The sequence below is a fragment of the Barbus barbus genome (assembly GCF_936440315.1).
Source record: "Barbus barbus genome assembly, chromosome: 17".
In the NCBI taxonomy this organism is placed as follows: domain Eukaryota; kingdom Metazoa; phylum Chordata; class Actinopteri; order Cypriniformes; family Cyprinidae; genus Barbus; species Barbus barbus.
In genome coordinates this window covers 8,920,525-8,944,895 of record NC_136745.1, presented here as the reverse complement: position 1 = coordinate 8,944,895, position 24,371 = coordinate 8,920,525, and the positions used below count along the sequence as shown (strand labels likewise).

General features: G+C 38.8%; 1 protein-coding gene across 6 annotated transcripts in view; it reads right to left on the bottom strand.

Moving 5' to 3' along the window:
* LOC306883678 (protocadherin gamma-A11-like) overlaps nt 1-24,371 on the bottom strand; it is a gene marked incomplete at its 5' end in the record, with an annotated part of 142,632 nt that overhangs the window by 6,195 nt on the left and 112,066 nt on the right. For 4 of the 6 annotated variants that reach the window (XM_079439071.1, XM_079439074.1, XM_079439072.1 and 1 more), the window contains one exon: nt 1,978-2,036. In XM_079439071.1, coding sequence (XP_079295197.1) covers nt 1,978-2,036 — 59 coding nt within the window. Of the gene's footprint in view, nt 1-510; nt 565-1,977; nt 2,037-10,160; nt 12,829-20,115; nt 22,735-24,371 lie in introns of those variants that run through there. The other 2 variants (XM_079439069.1, XM_079439070.1) reach the window with 2 other exon arrangements.

Here is a 24,371-nt window from a genome sequence, read left to right as displayed (position 1 = left end):
CAATCCGGGTTAACTCGCCATATCCTGGCACAACACTTCAGGACGACAGACAAAAGTTCCTGTTTAGTAGCATGAAGATAAGATGCCTCATTTCTCCTCAATCAACATCTCATCACACTTGCAGGAAATCAGACTTCCTGTGGTCAGCATTATCACATCCTGTGGTTAGATAATCACTTCCTGTGGACCAGATTGTGAGTTGTCAAATGTGAAAGTTATGGTCCAAGATGTAATTGTTTGTAGCTATTCATTCATAAAACCCCTTACAAATATTTACACAAAGGACATTGTGCAATTTCCTTCAAGAATCCAAAACCGTGGGATGCGCTGCAACAAGGTCGAAGCTACTAATGTGCACAACTCTACACGCTGTTTTCTATTCTATTCTATGAGCAGAACGGCCCCTGAGGGCCCCAGCATCACTATTGGACACTAATGCAGCACCAATAGTCTCAGATGAGGAACCTGATCCTACAGGAACGAGCAGGGACACTAGCTACACTTCAATACCTCAGCCTGCTCGGCGGTGTCCATCTTACGTGTGTAGACTGTGGCTTGAAGGAACTGAAAGAAAAGACTGATATTAACTATGGTAATTTGGCAGGTAAAATGTGTTTAAAACTGAAGCACTGTGTTCTTTTAGTATCACTGAGATACTATTATAGTTTTAATTAATATTTTAAATTAGTTTTTATTATTTATTTAGCATTTTTTGTTTTTTTTTGTAATGTTTATTAGTTATTTATAAATTTTATTATATATATATATATATATATATATATATATATATATATATATATATATATATATATATATACACACAGTATATATATATAATTTGTAATAATATTTATGTATTTAGATTTATATGCATTTATAATTATTATTTATTTATTTTATTTGTACTTATTTTAGTACATCAAGTCAAATGAAAATGAGAAATGTTGCATTGGTAACTTGGTAGGTTCTTTTAATATTTTATTCTATTTCAGTATTTATTTCACTATTTCAAGTGGTTTTTTATGGTTTTAGTTTTAGTTACCTATACCCTGAAACTTTGAAACTATTTCCACTCAAAAATTGCAAGAAAAAAAAAAAAAAAAGACAAACTTGTAAATTAAACGTAAGTCTGAAACAGTATTGTATTGTAAAACATACTCCAATTATCTTTGTTTTATTTACAACTTCGAAAAATTATTTTTTACAGTGTAACCCTGCTAACAACACACAGATCTTTGGGCCTGCTGCGATATATGTAGCGCTGACAATTTTAACTAAACAAAAACATAACATTTCTTCCAAATGGATTCTTTCAAACTGGGTCCTGTCAGGCTGGAATGTGTTGTGTAACGTCTGTTATGGAAACCGATGCGCAGTGAACACTGGCACACAAGAGAATCTGGGCCCTATTGGCTGCCTATGACAGACCCCTCCCCCTAAAGAGCATCTGATTGGACGATTCGCTGTCAATCACACTGAAATAGTCAAAGCTCTTTGGCATCTTAATAGTTCCAATCAGTTTCAGCACAATGCATGACTACAACAGGCATTAACATGGCAATAAACCTCACTGTCCCCCTCTTTTACTCTTTCTGGCCTCTCTCTCTTTCTCTTGGCAGATTGAAGTGTTGGGGGTGGAAGGGAAAGTGCATGAAAAACAGCAGCCATTTTGTTAAAAGGAGAAGAACATTAAGATTCAGCACAGCTAGTTTCTCTCTCTTTTGGCTTCTCTCTTTCTCTTTGGAATTGCATTAAACCTCTTACTTATACATTAACACAGCCTACATTTCTTATACACAAGCAAATCTACATGCAAATCCATTTCAGTATGTCTTCTATTACTCTATACACACATGTACATATGCACCTCAGTGTGTGTGTGCAAACCATTTATTCAATGCAAATGTTTCTGTTCTCAAAAGAGGTGATTTCTGCCTTTACATAATGCAAATCTTAGTGAGCGTGTGTGTTACTCACCCGCTGGGCCCGGGCCTCTGGTTCTGGGTGAAACGCCAGTCAGCACTGGGTGGTTTTTGCTGTAACGAGACAAAAGGAAAGCATGAGTAATGACATATAAAAAGAAAAGAAAAGTCCAGCACCATTCATTTGCAAGTCTATTTGTGTGACCTCGCTGTTGCCATGAGGACAGAGAGGTGATGTAAGAGCGTATCCTATATGCGGTGACGGCCGTCAGTGTGACCTTGAGGACGCAGCATGTGACCAAACCAAGAGAACGAGAGACTTGTTCACTTTATTACATAGTGCCAAAGGAAACATGAGTACGATAAAGTCTAAATGAATGTCAGAAGCAGCTTTGACAAACGACTTCTAGAGAGGTTTCATTTGAAACGGATGGGTGCTCAATAAGTTACGGTTATTCACATACACATATACAGAGCAATTAATACTGATAGCATGCCTGAAACACAGCTGGGATGAGCAGGAATTTGAGGGTTTCAGTCTGAACACACACACACACACACACACAGAGAGAGAGAGAGTTCAGGATTGCTCCAGTGAACGAGAAACAAGCTCTGTGACTAATTGAGCCAAAGACAGAAAGACCATTGTGATTCCATCCTCAGGACAGCAAACACACACACACACAATGCATACTAGCTCTTTAAAATATCACAAACCCCAAAATAAAAATACTTATATGATTAAAAAACACCAATGATAAAAGCCTTAGAATACTTTTTCATCTGCATTCTCAGAAATGGAGCACTGCACTTAACTAATCAAGGCCATTTTAACAAACAACTGAAGTCTTACTTAAATTAACTAATTCACATGAAATAGAACTTAAAGCCCATTTAGTTCATATTCTCACATATTTCAACAAGATAAAAGGCAAGACAACAAACAATACACACGCTCAGACACACAGGAAATATTTGCATCAATATCAACAGCCACAAATGCCAGACAAACATCAGCTGAGCTAAGACAATACACACAACACTTAAATATGTGACCCTGGACCACAAAACCAGTCATAAGGGTCAATTTTCCAAAATTGAGATTTATACATCACCTGAAAGCTGAATAAATAAGCTTTGCATTGATGTATGGTTTGTTAGTACAATAATTGTCAATATTTGGCCGAGATGCAACTAATTGAATATCTGGATTCCGAGGGAGCAAAAAAAAGTTGTCCAAATGAAGTTCTTAGCAATGCATATTACTAATCAAAAAATAAGTTTCGATATATTTACAGTAGGAAATTTCCAAAATATCTTCATGGAACATGATCTTTATTTAATATCCTAATGATTTTTGGCATAAAAGAAAAATCAATAATTTTGACCCATTGGCTATTGCTACAAATATATCCCAGCGACTTAAGACTGGTTTTGTGGTCCATGATCACATATATGCTTACTGATCTATATAAATGGGGGCTGACTGTTTTATATACATTTATACAACATGTTGTTTCATATAAAATGTTTCTTTTTTTCTAAAAGTGCTAAATCTCATACAGGTCTCATTACAATCTAGTTATTGTAAAATAATGCAATAATAATAATAATAATAAAAACGGTCCAATTTACAAAACTTTTGGGGACATTTTTGGTCACAAAGTATAGCCAAGTAAAGTATTTCAGTACGCTTGAAATATCACAGTTCTGTTCATAACGTATATTAAAAAAAAAAAAATAACAGGAGCGTTTCAAAGTGGCTTATTGGAACAAAGTGTGCAAACTTTTTCCCTACCACATGAGCTAATAACATTGTTGTCATAATTGCTGCTTTTTGCATTGCAAATTTTATTAGTGATGAAAATAACAGTACGTTTTCGTCAGTTATTTTACCTACGGATTGCTGCATTTGTTACAGATTTCTGCTCATTCGAAATCGGATACAGATGAAGTAGCACTGTAAGATTACATTTGTTTGAATGCATTATTGAGAGAGCGATTGCTGAGTGTTGTAACTTGTACCTGTTTAAATCATGCTTTCACCTGAACATATTCAGTATCTAGAAGAAACAAACAAATTCCTTGAGAACTAACTTCCCGCTCATGTCCATTGCCATCATCATAACCTTCAAATTCTTTCTGATTTGAGTGATCCTTCTCTATCAAGCTAGCTAAATATGTTTAACATGTGAATTTGTGCTAAATATGCAGTTAAATTACGGGCCATTGGCATGAATTGTACTCGTGATGGTGATGGAGCGCTCGTGGAGCGAGTGAAAACCACGTCGCTCTGACTTTTAAAAAATCCACTCCTCCCTCCATTCAAAATCACACCGCTCCACTCGCGCTCCGCTCCGCTCACATACTCTGATACCAACCTGTATTGTTTTAGCATTTTTAGAAGATTTTTTTTACATTTGTAACATTCCTACTTTTTTTTTTTTTTTGTCTGATTTAGACAACCTAACCTAATAACTACTAACCCGACCTATATGAAAATTTTTTTTTAATGCATTTTCAAAACAAAACAAAGCAAAACTCGAATTTAGACTACTTTTGGGGACAATTTTGGTCAAGTATGGCCAAGTAAACATTTGTATACAACCCTAATTTTTTGGTCTGATTTAGACCACCTAACCTAATTACTGTTCACCTAAACCCGAACTGTATAAAGAAATGTTTAAAATTTTTAGAACAAGACAAAACAAAACAAGGGACAATCTATCTATCAATATCGAGATAAAGACTTTCCTCAATTTAGACTACTTTTGGGGACAATTTTGTGTGTGTGTGTGTGTGTGCTATAGCCAGGTAAACCAATAAACACACAATTGTAAACGCAATAACTACAAGACTAACCTAAACCGTCCAGTATGAGAAAAAGTTTAAGCATTTAAGTTTAGGGGAACATTTTTTTAAATTTTAATTTTAAATTTGTAGACATCATTAATTTCCCTCCTATTTAGGTAATGTCTGTGAACAATTTTATTCACGAAGTAAAGCCAAATAGCCAAGGAAACCCAGAAATACACAATCCTAAACTTCACAAACACAGGTGACTCTGACCCAAACACAAACACGCCTCACTCTGCACACAGAACATGATACACTAAACCACATCAGATTAATCAGAACAATCACAACATGAGTCACATTCAGGGTCAGAGTCATTCCTGCATATTCTCATGTGCACAAAACACTCATTCGGCAAGAACACAAAGAGTTCAGAGCGAGTGAGCATGAAGGTTACATCCGCCTGCAGGAATGACAAAAAATAAAAGTAAAGTCGTGACGTATTGTCAAGCATGGTGACCCATACTCGAAATTGGTGCTCTGCGTTTAACCCATCCAAGTGCACACACACAGCAGTGAGTAGTGAACAAATGCACACACACACACCGTGAACACACACCCGGAACACATGCTGCGGCGCCCGGGGAGCAATTGGGGGTTTGGTGCCTTGCTCAAGGGCACCTCAATCGTGGTATTGAGGGTGGAGAGAGCACTGTACATTCACTCCCCCCACCTACAATTCCTGCCAGCCGGGGACTCGAACCCGCAACCTTTCGATTACGAGTCCGACTCTCTAACCATTAGGCCACGACTTCCCCATAGGAAAAATGCGTTGGCTGGGAAATAAAGCCAAATCTTCCATAATGATACCTCATCTGGCTTTCTTATGAGCATATGTTTTAAAACAGTATGCAGTTAAAACGATTAGCTTTTCAAACAGTGCTCTTACATTGTTGCCAAGACTTTACTATGTTTAATTTGTAATTCAAGATTCACCACAGCCATGGTGATCAGAATGAGGTCACACAACTTGACCTTGCCACATTGACTGTTGCAGTCAGCTGCAGGTGGGAAGTGTCCCCTCAGAAAATTCTATTTACATACTGAATATTTATACAAATAACATACTAGATGTGTCACGCTCCCAAACACACACCTAAAGGTCTCTGTGACATCTGTAAACACACACTAATGCTCTGCACACATGCTGAAATAGGATGAAGCACACCTACTGTATGCATGAAAATACACACATTTGAACTATTGCAAAATGTGTATCAAAGCAGTCATGCTACAACCTGAGCAGCAACAACAAAAAAGTTTAATAAAAGGAATCCTACTTACTCTTAATTATACTTGAATGAGCCACATTTAAAGCCACTGGACTGCGATAAACTCACACATTCAGCTTATAGATATAAGATTTCTTAGACGAGTTACATATTCTTATAACTATAATTCATAACCCTTCAGTCTTAAGGTCATTGCACACTTAGCCCGAAGTTTTCGCACGTTAAAAAATAAATACGACCTCACGTTGTCAATCACGTTTGCACACTGTCTCTGAAACTTTCGTCCGTCAAAAAAAATTTGGATCATGTTCGATTTTCTGCGTTTTCGCATCTGTAGCATGCATTTTGATAGGAAAGGATGGGGAATACGAAAAAACGGGAAAAAAAGCGTTGCGAACATTTCTGACTCAGTGTGCAATAACCTTTTAATCTGTAGCTTTACATCTGGCACACACACACATGAACCAGGAGCATCTGGGTCAGTATATCAACTCTGAAAGATCCTGTGAAGGAACAAACTAGATTTATAGAAGACATCCGTCCTCATAGATCACATGGAAAACATCTGTATGTGATATATATCCTGACCACACAATAGAAACATCCCTTACCATTTTCTGCACACTGAACAGGAAGCTACCTGATTCCGGAAAGATCTATTTTTCTTTGTATAACTTGTAAACACTGCTGGCTGCTCTCTGTATAAACTGTACACACATTATCACTAGAAACAGAAGGGCAGATGCATATGACTAGAAACCCGACAGAGTTAATGACTGACTTAATGTGTACTCTTTTGACTTGAACCACCTAGCAACCTCCCAAAACTCCCTAGCAACCACACAGCAAAATGCTAAAACCACTTAATCCAACCAACCACAGTCTGATTGTACTGATCAGGATGGTTGCAGCCAAATAGAATAAAAGTAGGACACTACAAGAGCTTCAGGGAAAAGCAATGGCAACATCATCAAAGTGAAATGGGTTAAACTAAAAACATGGACAAATTTGGCAGAAATTCATGAAATATGTTTACGGTCATAACATGACTGCAGAAAGTCAACAAATCCAGAAAGTAACAAATCTTTAGACAGAGTCAGTGGTAGTTTGGAGCCTTTCCAACAGATTAACTGTCTGGCATGTATTAAATTGGGGTTTAAACATAAATATTGGCATATAACAGATGAATTTCACATAAATATGTCCAGGACACGTTACACCTTCAAACCAAAAGGTAAAGATGGAAAATTATAATATTTTTACAATCAAACATATTTCCTACAGATTTATCATTACTGTAATTTGTTTTGGATATTTTAAGTGATTATTCTCATTAAATTCTGAATCAATATTTTAAAAATAAATTGAATGCATATTTTTTTAATTACAATAATGAGAACTTGAAGTAGGTTGTGCATAAATTTTAATGAAAATGCAAGAGATTTGATTTCTAAAGAAATTAGTTTCTCATTTTTAAAATTAGAACAAAAGAACACAAGGTAAAAATAAAGAATTACGACTATTTAGGAACATTTGACATTTTTACAAATACAAATTACTGTAACTTTAAGATTTTGAGCTGAGCCATTCTCATTAAATTCTTATTCAATATTTTAAATTTAAAAATACAATTTACTGCATGTATAAAGCAATACAATATTGAAAATTAGATGTAGACTGTCCGCAATTGTCAAGAAAAGACAAGAAATTATAATTTCTTAAATTCTAAAAGTTTTCTTTAAGCACAATATGATCTAATGTAGACATTTTTTTGGACAGATTATGTGAGATTCACTCTTTAAAAAGTTGGAAAGAAAGATGGTAAAAGGAAAGTCAAAGTCAAAAAATGTCTTTGACAGGGTGGCAAAGAAAAGGTCAGAAACCATGAAGAGTAATTATCGCAGGATTACAAAATCATTCTTGTAGGTCTAGACCAAAAGGACCACACACACACACAGCCATCTCTCTGGCCTCAGGTCCATTAGTGATTCTTCCATCTCTATTGAAATTCACATGCCCGCCTCCTCACACACACACACACACACACAGAGAGAGAGAGCACGTGTCATGATAGCAGAGCCAGATGGCAGCCCAGCGACCCGAGAGACAGAATGACTCTCAAGAGACTTAGAGATGGGACATTAGGTCCCGAACGGAGAGAATGGGAGAAAGAAAGAGGAAAATCTCCATTTCTGAGGCTCATCCCCTACAGATATAAACACAGGAGATTACGGAGGAATTCAGTTTCAGCAAACTTGTATAACATTTGACTAAAACTCTATAAATAACTGCTTCCCATGCCAAAGAAACACATGAGGAACTTGCAATAAGAAACTGGCAAATCCTACGCAAGAGCTCATGTAAATGAGAATTGACTCACTATGGGATATCCCAGATGTAGGTCACATGACTCAGACGTGTGGAATCAATAAAATGAGTCCAGCACAACAGGAAGTCAGGGGTCAATGCATGACCTCTGGAATCCTGTTTTTCCGCCGCCTCTTTCTTCCACTACCTACTTCCTATTTCTCTCTCTCTCTCCATCCATCATATTCCCGCCTTTTCCTTCCCCCATCCAAATCCTAATTTCTGTCTGTCGGTCTGTTTCTCTTCCTGTCCATCTGTTATCCATGTCTCTTTCAGCCTCGCTTTAGAGTTTCTGTTCTGTGCACTCACAATGTCTGCTCCATATTTCTGTTCATATCTTTCATCTTCACCAGTGAACTCCAAAAATGTTTCCTTAATCAGAATTTTTCGTTATTGTCTTCCAGTACAAAGTCATTTATGTTTACTTTTGTACAATAAACAATTTGGGTGTCTCCACTTGATGTTGAATGTAAAATCTGGGTCTTGAAACAAAACAAAAAAAACCCACTAATCTAGATGTTTTTCTCTCTGACAACCATGTTTCCAACTCTAAAATTCCAAAGTTCATATTATTACAATACTCTCTAAGCCTCTTTCCTTACTGTGTCTTAAGTTTTCTCCTCCCTTCGTGTCTGACACCATCCAGACTCTGCTAAATGCTTTTCTTTTCGTTCTTAATATATCTGCAGCCTTTTCCTTTGTGATCCCACATCTTCTTGCTCTGTTCTTCCTCCCTCTTCCTGTTTAGTCACATGACTCACACCCTGCCAGTCTGTTGCAGCTTTTGGAAGCCAGTTACTAAATCATAAAAACGGCACTATGACATACACTTGAAGCATATTTAACAAAATTCCCAGCTGCTTCATATGAAACAAAACTATGCTCATAAAATATCAACAAACTAAGAGAACCCAGAGAAAACACAAAATAGGCTTCAACATGTATAATAACCAGCTCTAAGGCTGAAACATTACCTGATATATTTTTTCCACCTGTACTACCGGTCAAATGTTTGGATTAACTAAATTAGATGTTTTTGAGCGATATCTCTTCTGATCTTTTGATCAAAAATTCAGTAAAATAGTAATATTGTGAAATATTATTACAATTTAAAATAACTGAATGTACTGCTTTTAAATGTAATTAATTCTCATGATGTAAAGATGAATTTTCAGCATCATTACTCCAGTCTTCAGTGTCACACGATCTTTCAGAAATCATTCTGATATCTGATTTGCTGCTCATTAAACATTTTTGATTATTATCAGTATTAAAAACAGTGCTGCTTTATTTCTGTGGGAACTATCATTTAAATGTTTTGGGTAGTAAAGATAAAAATGTCACAAAATATCTATATTTCAAATCAATACTGTTATTTTGAAGTTTCTTTTCATCCAAGGATCCTGAAGAAAAAAAAAATTATGAGCAGCAAAAACGATTTTCAACATTGATAAGATTATTAAGATTTGAGCACCAATATCAACTCGATAATACAGCACTAAATCAGCATATTAGAATGATTTCTTAAGGATCATGTGACACTGAATACTGGAGTAATTATGCTGAAAATTCAGCTTCGCATCAAAAGAATACATTCTGTTTTAAAAGAATAAAACTAATATTTTAATTTATATGACCAAATAAATGAGCAAATGAGCTCATGAGCAAAAAGACTAAAAACAATATATATATATATATACAAACTTTTGAGAGGTAGTGAAAAATCCATTAGTGACTCAACAGTGAAGAATCTGATTGGCTGTGGGGATGAGTATGCTCTCACCTCATTGGCTGAGTTCATTAAGTGCTTCCTAGTCAAAGTCATGTTTAGTGTGTTGTTATGACTCAACATGGGAGTCTTGACAAACACAAAGTCACTCCTGCTGGAGAGCGTTGAGTAGCAGGGCCTGTAGGTCCTTGTGTGAGGTTCCTGAGGCCCTCCAACCACCTCCATATATCTAATGGGTCCATCAGTATTAAGCTGGAGGTGAAGGTCCTTATGGGCTCTCTGCTGATAGGAGTGTCTGGAACGGAAGCCCGTTCTGGAGTAGCAGCACGCTGAACTGCCCTTGTGCCTGATGCACCGTACCAAGAGCACCGTCATGGTCAAAAGTGACACCAACGTCACACAGCCCAATGAGATGATGAGATAAAGAGTGACGTCCGTCATTCCCGTCCCCTTGTGTGGCGTTATACGGAAGTCTGTGGATTTGTCCGCACTTTTTTCTTCAACGGTAACCGTAACCGAAACGCTAGTGGACAAAGCTGGCTGGCCGTTGTCTCGCACAACCACTATGAAGCTATAAGCTGGGTGGGTTGTACCACCCTGTTCATCGTCCATGAGTTTCTGTGCAGTATGCAGTTCACCCGTGTGCGGTTCGATATGAAACAGCGATGAATCGTCTCCTGGATCGATGCTGTAGAAGAGCCAAGCATTGTGGCCGCTGTCGGGGTCAACAGCGACAATCTTGTTAACGCGATGGCCGACGGGGGCACCGTGCGGTAGGGTCAGCTGGAGCCCTGCGTCTTCAGAGTGGGTTGGGTAAAGGATGACGGGTGGGTTGTCGTTCTGGTCGACCACAAAAACATGAACGGTGATGTTAGACATCTGCGGCGGTGTTCCAGCATCGCGAACCTGCACTTCGATCTTGAACGCATTAATTTGCTCGTAATCCAAAGAGCGCATGGTGAAGATGTTCCCGTTCTCGGGGTTGATGTAGACATATGAGGAAATGGGGCTGCCGTGGATGGTGGTCGGTAGGATGGAGTATGACAATCGGGCGTTGTCTCCGACATCTGGGTCTGATGCCGAAACGGTTGCTATTGGAGTACCTGGAGCGTTATTTTCAGCTACATCTACCGAGTAGAAGTTCTGTGAGAACACTGGAGCATTATCATTAACATCTGATAAACGGACCGCAAAAGTCTTCTGAGAGGATAGCGGAGGCGAGCCGGAGTCCGTCGCAGTGACAATAACAGTGAACTCATCAATGACTTCTCTGTCTAGACGTCCGTCGGTCACAAGTGTGTAGTGTTCTCCAAAGGCTGACTTTAGTTTAAACGGAAGCCCTGGGGATACTCTAAGTGTGACTTTTCCGTTATCCCCAGAATCTAAGTCTTTTGCACTGATTAACGCAATAACAGTGCCGGTTTCAGCATCCTCCCGGATGGGGCTGGTTAGGGAGTTTAATGTCACCTCCGGAGTGTTATCGTTCACATCGATTATTTCCACTTTAATGTTGCATGAGCCCTCCATGGCGGGAGAGCCTCCGTCCCTGGCTTGAACTGTGATGTCATACACATTCCCTTCCTCATAATCCACATCCCCCACAACACGGATTTCCCCCAATTGAGGATCAACACTGAACAGTTTAAGTATTCTCTCTGGTGTATATTTACTGAATAAGTAAGATATTTTCCCGTTTATCCCAGAGTCCACATCAGTGGCATTCAGTTTAGTCACAAGCTTTGCTGAAGGAGAGTTTTCCAAAAGACTAACCCTTTTCACCGGCTCGTCAAACACCGGCGCGTTGTCATTCACGTCCAGAATCTTAATAAGCAGTAGGGTGGTCCCGGATTTCTCCGGCTGTCCTCCGTCCACGGCCGTGAGCGAGAGGCGAAACCCGGCCTGCGCCTCCCGGTCCAGAGCCTTTTCCAGGACGAGCTCTGGAAACTTACTGCCGTCGCTTTTAGTCTCCACGTTTAAAACAAAATAGTCGCTGCTGGAGAGGCTGTACGTGCGTAGGGAGTTAATGCCCACATCGGGATCGCGTGCGCTCTCCAGACGGAACCGCGTTCCCGGAGCGGCCGCCTCGGATATCTCTAGTGATGAATTCACGTTTGGAAATTGAGGCGCGTTGTCGTTTACATCATCAATTTGAACAAGAGCTCTGTGAATTTCTAAAGGGTTCTGGAGGAGAATTTGAAGGTGCAAAGAGCAAGTCGAACTTAAAGCGCAAATGCGCTCCCTATCTATAGTCTCTCTAATAACTAAGACGCCGTTAGGATTTACCTCGAAATATTGCGCGTTAGATCCCGACACGACTTCTAGGTTTCTTTCAGTAATCCTCATCGCGCTGAGACCCAAATCTCTCGCTATATTCCCAACGACAGACCCCGGTTTCTGTTCCTCTGGTATCGAATAACGGAGCTCACCGGACGCGATTGAGAGGTGCATGAGGAAGAGCGCGAGGCAGAACACGGGCCACGAGCGTCTCCTCTCCATTATGTGCGATCCGGGGAGGGGGAAAGTTTCAACTTTTTCGTTTTATAGAATCCATATTCCAATTAAAGTGGCGCTACGATGTCGCGCGTAACGCAATCCGATTCGCGCGGAGTGAAGGAAGAAGTTTAACACAATTCATGACGGCTGTAAACCTTTCGGGAAATCACAAGAGAGGAAAAAACAGTCCTCCATCTAGCTCTTCTCCAAAACTCCCGGAGTTAGCTGCGCCTCCGCTGCGCAACAGGGCGGAGACTGAGTCAAAAAGAGGTCCGTCCTAGTGCACGCACACGCACATACACAGATCACACATACACGGATCACACACACAGAGCGCGAGAGACACTCACACACTTCTCCTAGCGCTTGGAGAAACTTTCATAGCTCAGGTCGACCTGTTTCCAGCACACATGCCAGTGATCCCATGTGGTTTAAAATATTTACGAGATGAGATAAAGAACATTAGAGACTCAAAGGAACGCTGCCAATTTGTGAACACGGCCACAGACCACAAAACCATTGAAAACTTCTACTGACGTCTCTGGCAATGTTGCATTACAAGGTAATAAATGTGCAATTACATATTTTAAAATGATAAAATACTAACGAGACAAGATACGAGAGCCATTTAATACATACAATGTTCTATATTCAGTATTATACTAAACAATATTCTACAAGTAAAAAGAGAATTACAATGACACGCCACTAGACGGCGCAGTTTTCCCTCTTTGTTATTTGAATAGTGCCCAAAATGTTCTAAATATTGCTTTTATTTCACGGCAGATTATTAGGTTTAAAAATACATATTTCTAGGCTTAAAAGAAAGCAATTCCCACAATTTTAAATATGTTCTCAGGCTTTAAGACTTTACTACAGAAGAATTACGTATCTGCCAAAAATGATATAATTCCAGTTGATCAAATACATTAAGCTTAATGATATGGGTACCCATACTATATCTCACCCGCTGATAAATCTCAAAAGGACCAAAATACATCTATACTGCACCAAGTCTGTGGTGCTGCTGGGCCTTATGAGAGTGAATCTAGTGAATCTTCTGATAAAGTAACAAATCTGTCTATATTTCATAAGACACGGGCACAACAACTACACTGACAAATATTCAGATCTCTTTCTCCAAAATATTTTTTTCACTGCTGCTTCCTGTCTACAGATGTAATGCATATCTATCTCTCTTCCTCTGACCAATGGTGGAAGGAGGCTGGATGAATGTGTTGGTCTGTGCAGTTCTGCTGATTCAGAGTTTAAACCAGGTGTTTCCAAACTCATTGCTGAAGCCTCCCCAACACTGCACATTATGCATGTCTCCTTTATCAATCACACCTGATTCAACTCATCAGCTCATTAGTAGCAACTCCAAGACCTGAAATGGGTGTGTCAGACAAAGGAGACATGCAAAATGTGCAGTGTTGGGGAGGCTCCAGGAACGTGTTTGGGGACCCCTGGTTTAAACCAATCAAATATTATGAAAAAAAGGTGGTGGTTGTAAAAAATATTTTGTTATTATATGTAATCAAAGATAGCAATGAATAAATAAATAATGATATACAGAGATAATGTATATAAATAAACATGCAATATTTTTATACACCATACTTTTATACAGTTCCTCTATATTTAAATGGATAACATTATCTTGTAAAAAAACAAACAAAAATGTTGCTATTGTGTAGTATTTAAAATTATATACAATTATATGTATATTTATTTTAATTTCTTTATAATGACAACAATATATTTATATGTATTAAAGATACAGAAACTGTGTAGTAGTTTATACGTTTTGCACTGTATACGTCTATTTTAGAATGATGCAGATCACACCTGTAACACATTTTTAATTTGATTTTTGCTATTACAAAAAAGATAAGATACAAAAACTGTATAAATATACTGCATGGTAACAATCCTAGTATTTGTCAATAATCATTATTATTATTTTGGTATTTTGTAGTTTTTATAAATATAATGGTGTATATCACTGATGCCCCCTGGTGTGAATAAATCTTTATTTGCGCACAGATGACACATTTGTAGACCTCTAAATTAAATTATATGTTAAATTATATGTTAAAAATGTGTGTTATCTTTACTGCCGCACTGTGGTGAGTTTCATGAACTGCAGCTCTGCGCGCACGCCTTCAATAGCAGGAGGGGAGGGATGAGCGGAAAACACAGTACAGCACAACCGTATATACAGGCTTATGTATAAAGGACACAAAAACAGTACAAACTTTTTAAATATTAACTTATTAAAAACGATAAACACTCATAAAAACATAAAACTACTGTAAAAAAGCAAACTGGAGGGCTGAAAGACGGCGGATCTCAAATGTTGCTAACAGAGACGCTGAAAAGGCGCTCGTTTCAGCACTACAGCGGCGGACAGCGACACTCAGCTAAACGCCTGCTGCTGCACGCAGCCAACCCAACACACACACCCACACACAGGCTCCATCTGTAATCCAATCAGCTCCCAGTAAACCAGTCAGAAACCTCTTCATACAATGAAATTAAGCTCGATCCAAACAACAATACAGTCTTTTAGCATCACAGACTAACTACATAACATACTCTATCACATGCAACAGCACCAGTCAAACTACAATGATGCTGAAAATCTTAAAGATACCATACATTTTCTAAATTTTAATCAATTTCAGATGTAGTCTGGTCTATTTTAAAACACAACAGTACAGTATTCAAAAACACCAGACAAACCGCACTCAGAAAAAAATGGTACAAATGAATATAAGGGAATATAATGAGAAAATATGAAACAAAATGTGACATACTATAAGGTTTATAGGGTTTGAGGTGCAATGAAACTGACCAGGGAGTGTAGCCTATATAACTATTGTGAATATCATGTTTACTGCCAGTCAAATGTTTGGGCACACATTCCTTATTATTGGTATTTTCTAAACCTTTGAACAATACATTTCCTTAAGTATCCACTCAAACAAGCAAACAAACAAAACTATTTTGTAAAGACAATACATAGACCATTAATATTTGTCTACAAAACTAATTGCAAGCTTTTAAGTGAAAGTCTTTAGGAAATAACGTTTGTAAGATTATAAGAAACAAATATTTTAAAAAGTGTATCCAAACTTTTGACTATCAGCATATATTAAAGAATACAAAATACAATGCAACATATCTGAGTGGATATAGAAAACAGATCTACGTTTTTACCTTTAGAAGTGGAATAATAAAATGTGTGTATGATTAGACTTCTTTTAAATAAAGGAAACGCAACAGTGTGTTTGTGTGTACTTCAGTGTTTTCTTACCTTTATTTGCAGACGCAGGTATGGATCAGACACAGCAGGAGGAGAAGATACCACAGCATCAGCAGCAACATGAACATGAAAAAGAAAAAAGATTTCATGAGAGTGATGCAACAGCAGATATGTGCAGGATCCTCATACTTACCAAACCCTTCAGTCTGCGACCTTTCAGGTCTCCAGACACTTTAGCAAGAACAGAAATACATGATCAGTTGTTTGTTAGTCAGACAGAGATCGCAATGAAAGAAAAAAAAGAAAAGAAAGTACTTGCAGAGAAATACCTCTGATGAACAGCAGCTTCAGACATTAATAATTCAAAGCTCCATCATATTGCTCTCTCTCTCTCTCTTTTTCTCTCTCTCTATCTCACAGACACAGACACACACACACACACACACACACATCTCATCCTTCATAACTGCAGATGGCATTGCAGAAATAAATTAATGGCAAAAGTGCTCAAAGTGTTCAGAAATGATCTCAAGGGATTTATTTTGTAAAACATATTACTAGACATGAAGATGTGAACAGTGTAAGAAGATTTTCTTATTGTGCCAACCCTCAAAATATATAAATTATGTGCAAAATGAAACAAACAAAGTAATCCATATATATATATATATATATATATATATATATATATATATATATATATATATATATATATATATATATATATATATATATATATATATATATATATATATATATATATATAATATTGTCAAAAGTACTATTTACAAACTCTTAATGTTTTAAGTATGCGTTCTGTTCATAAAATGGAAACAACATATTATTGTAGAAGAATTATTCAAAGAGCCATGAAGAAAATACACAAATTAATAAGAACAGGATTCTCACTGATACAATCATGCTCTATATAAAAACACACACTTCCCCCATCACATTAAACCTGAATCTCTGGCCACTACATGCCTCCATCTATAACAGGGGTGTCAAAGGCCTTGAGCAGCACCTCACAACATCACATCCAGCTCTGAACCTTTCACTGCCCCCCTGTGGACTCAAGAATAATGGTACAGCCCTACCCATGAGTCAGCCTGTTGCCGTGGCAACACCATCCCACCAAGGGATGGAAAATGGGCTAGAAGAGGAAGGGGGAAAAACACCATGAGAGGAGCATTTATAAACATTTATAAACACACAACAAAGCATGTTTATCCTCCACAAAAACAACATCGGAAGAGACCATCATCTCTCATTTAGGCACAAACATAAGCTCTCATATATCGTACCAAACAAAGCTATAAATATAATCAGTGTGACCAAGGCCAAAATTTAAGAGCTTGTGGTGAAAAATATGAGCGTTTTTGGGGTGTTTTTTATTTTTTTGCACACTGACTGACCAGTTGTGCATTATATCAGACAAAGACTGCAGGGAGATGCAGGCGGAGAGGGGGAGGGGAGAGATAAAAGACAGGAGGAGAGAAAAAGACGAAGGAAAGAGAGCTTCTCTTGTATAGGGATGATTCGCTTGCTAAAAGTACACAAATTATATATTAAGACATAAGATTACATTTAGGTGTATGTTAAATAGTTTTATCTGAATTCAACAGAAAAAAAGTCAAACATCAAAAGATATGACCCACATTCAGATATAGCAGAACAAAAACAACTAGTATAAATGGCTATGCGGCCATGTGGCTTTAATTTACTGTCTGTAGACACAGGTCACTGTATGTGTGTGTGTGTGTGTGTGTGTCCTACTGTCTCACTGGCCTTGATAAACCCTGTTTAATCCTTTCAGAGGATCAGTGTGCTGCAGGATGAGGACACACGCACACGCTGCAAAATCACACAAAACCATACACACAAACTCACACAGACTGATGCACATGGCATCAGTCCCAAACCAGCATGACTCTGTATGATCTGTCACAAGTATACAAGAGCATGTGTGCTTCAAATAACAGCATTCCTCTGGGAATCAACAATCATCCTGTATTAATCGGTTCTGAGAGCCACACCTGTTCATAAAGCTCCCGAGAGACAGATTTCTTAAGGAGAGATCATCAAAGTGAGAAGCAGAATAGGACAGAAAATATAAGAATTCATTTAAAGATGCTCAAGAGACAGGAAACAAACTGTTTTTCTAGCAAAAAAGACATAAAAAAAGACATTTTAAGATTTTAAACACCTGGCTTTGATAGCTTTATGCTATACTTTAAGAATACCATTTCGTCTCAAAGGAAGCATTACAATCAATAACACTGTACAACCAGTCAGGTAAAAGTAAAGCGAAATATAGGATACAAAGTTGATCTTGACCGTTTTAAATATGAAACAGTGTCCTTGACCTTTCATATTGGCTTTTACACAATGGCGATATGCCAATTAAGAATGCTTTGAAGCAAGAAGCCCATTTCAGTGATTTGTGAGCAAACAGCTCCCAAAGCTCAAAAGCATGTGGATTTATGATGTACATTAAAGAAAATGCACTAATAAGTCCAGGAACTGAAGATTAGAGAAATGAAGGCCAGATGTGGGACACCCAAAGGCAAACGCTTCACACGGTCACAACCGAAGCAATGCAGATGTGCCCGCCACACACAAACAACAGAAAAAGTGTCTGTGCATGATTAACTTTGCATTTAATTCCAGTAGACACAAAAAAAAAAAAAGAGACACTAAATATATTTAAAGAAAAATGACAAGAAAATGTGACTAAAAAGGTTAAGTAGCAACTTTCCATAGCAGTTTCCATAAGCAAGCAGCACATCTGACTACCACATGTCTTTTCTTTAATGTGCCTCCAAGAATAGAGGCTCCACAACTGATAATGAGTCCATTAAAGAGAAGCCAGTTGGGTACACTGGAAAATAAACCAAAATATACAAGCTATAAAGTTGAAGTCAACCTGAAATGACTCCCAAGAAACAAATATACTTCCGTACAGCGAATTCATTATGTGCATGTCTGTTTACTGTAGAAAAGCATGGGCATTTCGAAGTCTCAAAGTGTATTTCTGCACTTGTTTATATAACTCATTTGTGATAGTTATATGTTAAACAAGTTCTTTTTTTTTCATGTAAAATAAAATTGAATCTTTTGTATGAGCTCTTACGAGGCTGTCACAATGGTCTGTATGTTGTTAATTTGTCATGTTCTTCATATTCTAAACTGTGTGTCTGCATTGCCTGTAGTCACAGGGCTGTGCAGCTTTATAGATGTTCTTATAGTTGTTCTGTCTCAAAATGGATGCCCGCATCGCACTGCAGTGGTTTTATATAGAGATGCAGAGCGCATCTCTCCCCATCCCTGCTTCAGCTTGTTTACCATCGCATATTTGCCTTTTCTCCTGAAAATAATTTACACGGTCTGTGTATCAGTATATATTTTAGTGCCGCTATGATCAGGGCAATTATATGTGTGTGAAGCAGAAAATGGGTCAGTGAGTGAAAAAATAGTATGCAGTGTCCCTGTTCTTTCTGCAACACTAGTCCTCCTCCTCCTCCTCCATCTCTCTCTCCTCTGCTGTACTGCCCTTTGGACCATCAGAATGTCCTGCATGAAACAAAATCTGATATATTTGAGAATGCAAAATATCAGAGCTGGCATTCAGTTGCGTGGCAAGTTATTCATTATCTGATAAAAACAAAGATTCGATTTGGATTTTGCTGCATTAGCCTCGATTCGCCTCTCAGCACACAACCCCTCCCCCACGACTCTGTAGTCTGTGAGATCAGAGCGCATTTCCTGTTTTCTCCTCCTGACAACAGCCGACACATTCTAAATATGTGAATATGCCACTGATTTGTTCTATGAACATACAGTAGTTACAAAGTATTTAGATACTTCAGCTCCACAAAAATGTGTGAATGTCAATACACTAAATGACAGATATCATTATTTAAAAATAAAAATGGCACAATCACACTTTAAATCAATGGATTTACTGTTAAAAACACTTTGCGTTTGTGAAGCATTAGTGGATCATGTTCACAGTTTATGTGATTCTCTATTCCTGTGGTTCCTTTGCTTGCTCACCTGTGTGAACTTGAGGAAAACCAACTTCATACATCCACTAAACATCACAAAAACAGCAGCTGATGTTAGTGTCAAACACACTAAGCACACATAATGAAGAAAGGCAACTTTCGAAAGGAAAAAAAAAGATTCTGTATAAATACTTGGGGAAACTGTAAGCAATACTGTAGCAGTCACATAAAGAAATCTCACCTCTGCACTAACATCTTCTGTATTCCTGTTTTGCTTTGGCACAGTTCTTGTGCCACTCAAGTCAAAGTTTAAAACACTTTGACTAGAGGGCCGCAAAAACTTCAGATCACTCTTTCTTGAGTCAGTAGTGCCACACACCTCATAATTGTACACGTGCTGTAAAGTTCCTGTGCCCCCTACGTCTGCGTAAAGAGGCGGATAATACGGAATAACCGGAAGATTCGCTCCAGATTTGTAAAACATCCGCTCGCGTCTCCATCTGTAGCATTTGACTGACAGTATGGCGATGATAGACACGATAAAGAGAAACGAAACTACAGCCAAGGCCAAGACCAGATAGAAAGTAAGGTTTTCGTTGTAGTCCTTGTCGTGCGTAAAGTCAGTGAACTCCGAGAGCACTTCAGGGAAGCTGTCCGCCACCGCCACGTTAACATTGACTGTAGCTGATCGAGAGGGCTGCCCGTTGTCCTCCACTACAACAGTGAGTCTTTGTTTCACAGCATCTTTATCTGTCACTTGGCGAACAGTTCTTATTTCTCCATTCTGTAAGCCCACTTCAAACAGCGCCCTGTCTGTGGCTTTCTGCAGTTTATATGAGAGCCAGGCATTCTGTCCAGAGTCCACATCAACAGCCACCACTTTAGTCACCAGATAACCCACATCTGCAGAACGAGGCACTATTTCAGCCACCACAGAAGCGCCTGACTGGACCGGATACAGAACCTGAGGCGCGTTGTCATTCTGGTCCTGAATCCTTATTTTCACGCTCACGTTGCTGCTGAGAGGAGGGGAGCCTCCATCCTGCGCTTTCACTGTGATTGTAAAAGATTTTAATTGTTCATAATCAAACGATTTTGTTGCATAAACAGTCCCAATGTCAGAGTTGATAGAAACTAATGACGAAATCGGCGTGCCGTTCAAATCATTATCTGAAATGAAGTATGATACGCGTGCGTTCGCTCCCAAATCTGCGTCGTGCGCTTTAATACTGAACAAAGATAGAGATGGCGAATTATTCTCCATCACATATGCATTATACGAATCCTGCTCAAACTGCGGAGAGTGATCGTTTACATCAGTGATCTTTACGCTCAAAATCTTTTTGCTAAACAATGAAGGACTGCCGTTATCTTTGGCTGTGATTGTAATATTATACTCAGATATGTCCTCTCTGTCTAGCTCGGAGTCCGTGACGATACTGTAATAATTAGTCAAAGATGATTCGATTTTAAACGGAAGGTCCCTATCAATAATACAGGTAATCTTTCCATTTTCTTCAGAATCGCTGTCTTGTATATTTATCATGGCCACTACGCTTCCAAGAGGTGCATTTTCAGGTATATTGTTAGAAAAAGACATAAGCGTAATTTTTGGTGCGTTATCATTTACGTCTGTAACCTCCACAATCACCTCAGAGGAATCTGATAAACCCCCCTGATCTTTAGCTTGAATTTTAAACTCGTATATAGCAGACTCCTCAAAATCAAGCTCACCAATCAATCTTATTTCACCGCTGGATGGATCGACAGAAAACAGGTCTCGGATTTTGGGTGTGGTGTGCTCGAAATAATATCCAATTTGTGCATTTGAGACAGTGTCCGCATCGGTTGCATTAACAGTAACCAGCAACGACCCCTTTGCAATGTTTTCAGGGATAGATATTCTGTATGTGTCCTTTAAGAAAATGGGAGCATTGTCATTGTTATCTAAAATAATAACATTTATTTTTACCGTGCCAGAGCGTTTGTGGTTGCCTCCATCTGTAGCAGTTAAAGTCAAATATAAATGTTCTTGTTTCTCTCTGTCTAAAGGTGTTTGCAAAACAAGCTCTACGTTTTTACTGCTGCCAGATCGACTTTGTGTCTTTAATGTAAAATGATCAGTAGGATGAACTGAATAACTCTGAATACTGTTAATGCCGACATCAGGATCAACTGCGTTATCCACAGTAAAACGCGCTCCGGTGGAAGCAGACTCGCTTATTTCCAATGTAATTTCACCTCTTGGAAACGCAGGACTGTTGTCATTAACATCCAGTATTTCTATGGTGATGCGATAGAGCTCGATGGGATTTTCCAAGATGACTTCAAAGCTCAGACTGCACGCGGATACTGCACCAGCGCACAAAAGCTCCCTGTCGATTCTCTCCTTAATAATGATGTGCCCTTTCTCCCGGTCCAGCGCAACATGTTCGCGGCCACCTGCTGTAAATATTCGCGCTTTCCCCGTTGTCAGCCTTTTAAGCTCAAGACCTAAGTCTTTAACTATGTCTCCGACGAAAGAACCAGGTGTCATCTCCTCTGGCACGGAGTAACGGACCTGTCCGTACGCGCCACAGAGAAAGTGTACAAAGAACAGAAGAGCACACGGCGGCCATGCAGAATTACAATCCTTCTTTCTCATGTTGATGGCGGCGCTTCGATTAATCTCTCAACAAAGATATATAAAATATCCACTCGGCAGCGCAGAAAAGATTTTAAAAATCTATAATATTAAAGTGAATATTAAAAATGAACCAGAGCAAGAACACGGTCTGTTAAAAGCATCGTCCAGTTTTTGCGGTGCGCACGGCTTTGTACTAAATGCACAGCCCTTTCATACGAAAGTGGCACGGAAGGCGTGTATGATGCATAAAATCCGACAGATCTACCTTATCAACCAACAGCGACGCTTAGGGTTCAATACAAGAACTGCAAAATGCTTGTCACAGGTGCTTTATTAGAGCGGTCTATGAAAACGGTGGTACTGGAGCATGGTGCAAGCGGCAACATCAACTTTTAAGCACATCGTTGTGAATAACCTACGGTGCAGAAAAACACACTGTTTCTTTTCAAAACAAGATGAAACAATTAAAATCACTTTTAAATAAAGACAAAGTCTCTTGTGGAAAGTTAAAGGAAAATGCATAAAACTCCACACTCCCATAGGCGATGTTTTAATTGTGTAGATTTTAACATATAAACAAATAAGATAATATATTAAAATGCAGTAAAAAAAAAAAATGAATTAGGCAAATAAATTAAACAATCTCACTACACACACCTCACCTGATTTTCTGTATCTCTGGATATCTGTTTATGCTCCTGAATGTGCGTGAGTGTCTGTGTTCCACCGGCGTCCAAACTAATGATGCTCTGACTACAAGGTCGGACAAATTTCAGATCACTCTTTCTTGAGTCAGTAGTGCCACACGTTTCATAATTGTACACGTGCTGTAAAGTTCCCGTGCCCCCTACGTCTGCGTAAAGAGGTGGATAATACGGAATAACTGGAAGATTCGCTCCAGATTTGTAAAACATTCGCTCGCGTCTCCATCTGTAGCATTTGACTGACAGAATGGCGATGATAGACACAATAAAGAGAAACGAAACTACAGCCAAGGCCAAGACCAGATAGAAAGTCAGGTTGTCGTTGTAGTACTTGTCGTGCGTAAAGTCAGTGAACTCCGAGAGCACTTCAGGGAAGCTGTCCGCCACCGCCACGTTAACATTGACTGTAGCTGATCGAGAGGGCTGCCCGTTGTCCTCCACTACAACAGTGAGTCTTTGTTTCACAGCATCTTTATCTGTCACTTGGCGAACAGTTCTTATTTCTCCATTCTGTAAGCCCACTTCAAACAGCGCCCTGTCTGTGGCTTTCTGCAGTTTATATGAGAGCCAGGCATTTTGTCCAGAGTCCACATCAACAGCCACCACTTTAGTCACCAGATAACCCACATCTGCAGAACGAGGCACTATTTCAGCCACTACAGAAGCGCCTGACTGGACCGGATACAGAACCTGAGGCGCGTTGTCATTCTGGTCCTGAATTATTATTTTCACGCTCACGTTGCTGCTGAGAGGAGGATTTCCTCCGTCCTGCGCTTTTACACGAATGCTAAATTCTTTTGTTTGCTCATAATCAAACGAACGAACAGCAATAATCTCTCCGCTCTCTGCATTCACTGAAATAAACGTCGAGGCAGAGACGCCATTCACAAGAATATCCTCTAGAAAATATGAAATACGCGCGTTATTGCCAGAGTCTTTGTCATGCGCTTTAACAGATAAAACAGAGACTCCGGGTGAATTATTTTCCATCACATATGCGGTGTACGACTGACGCTGAAACACTGGGGCGTTGTCATTGACATCAGAGATTTTCAGAGTCAGTGTTTTATTAGTAGAGAAAGAGGGTGAGCCCTCATCAATAGCCGTTATTGTGATATTATATTCAGACATTTTTTCACGGTCTAAAATCTGATCAGTAACTAAAGT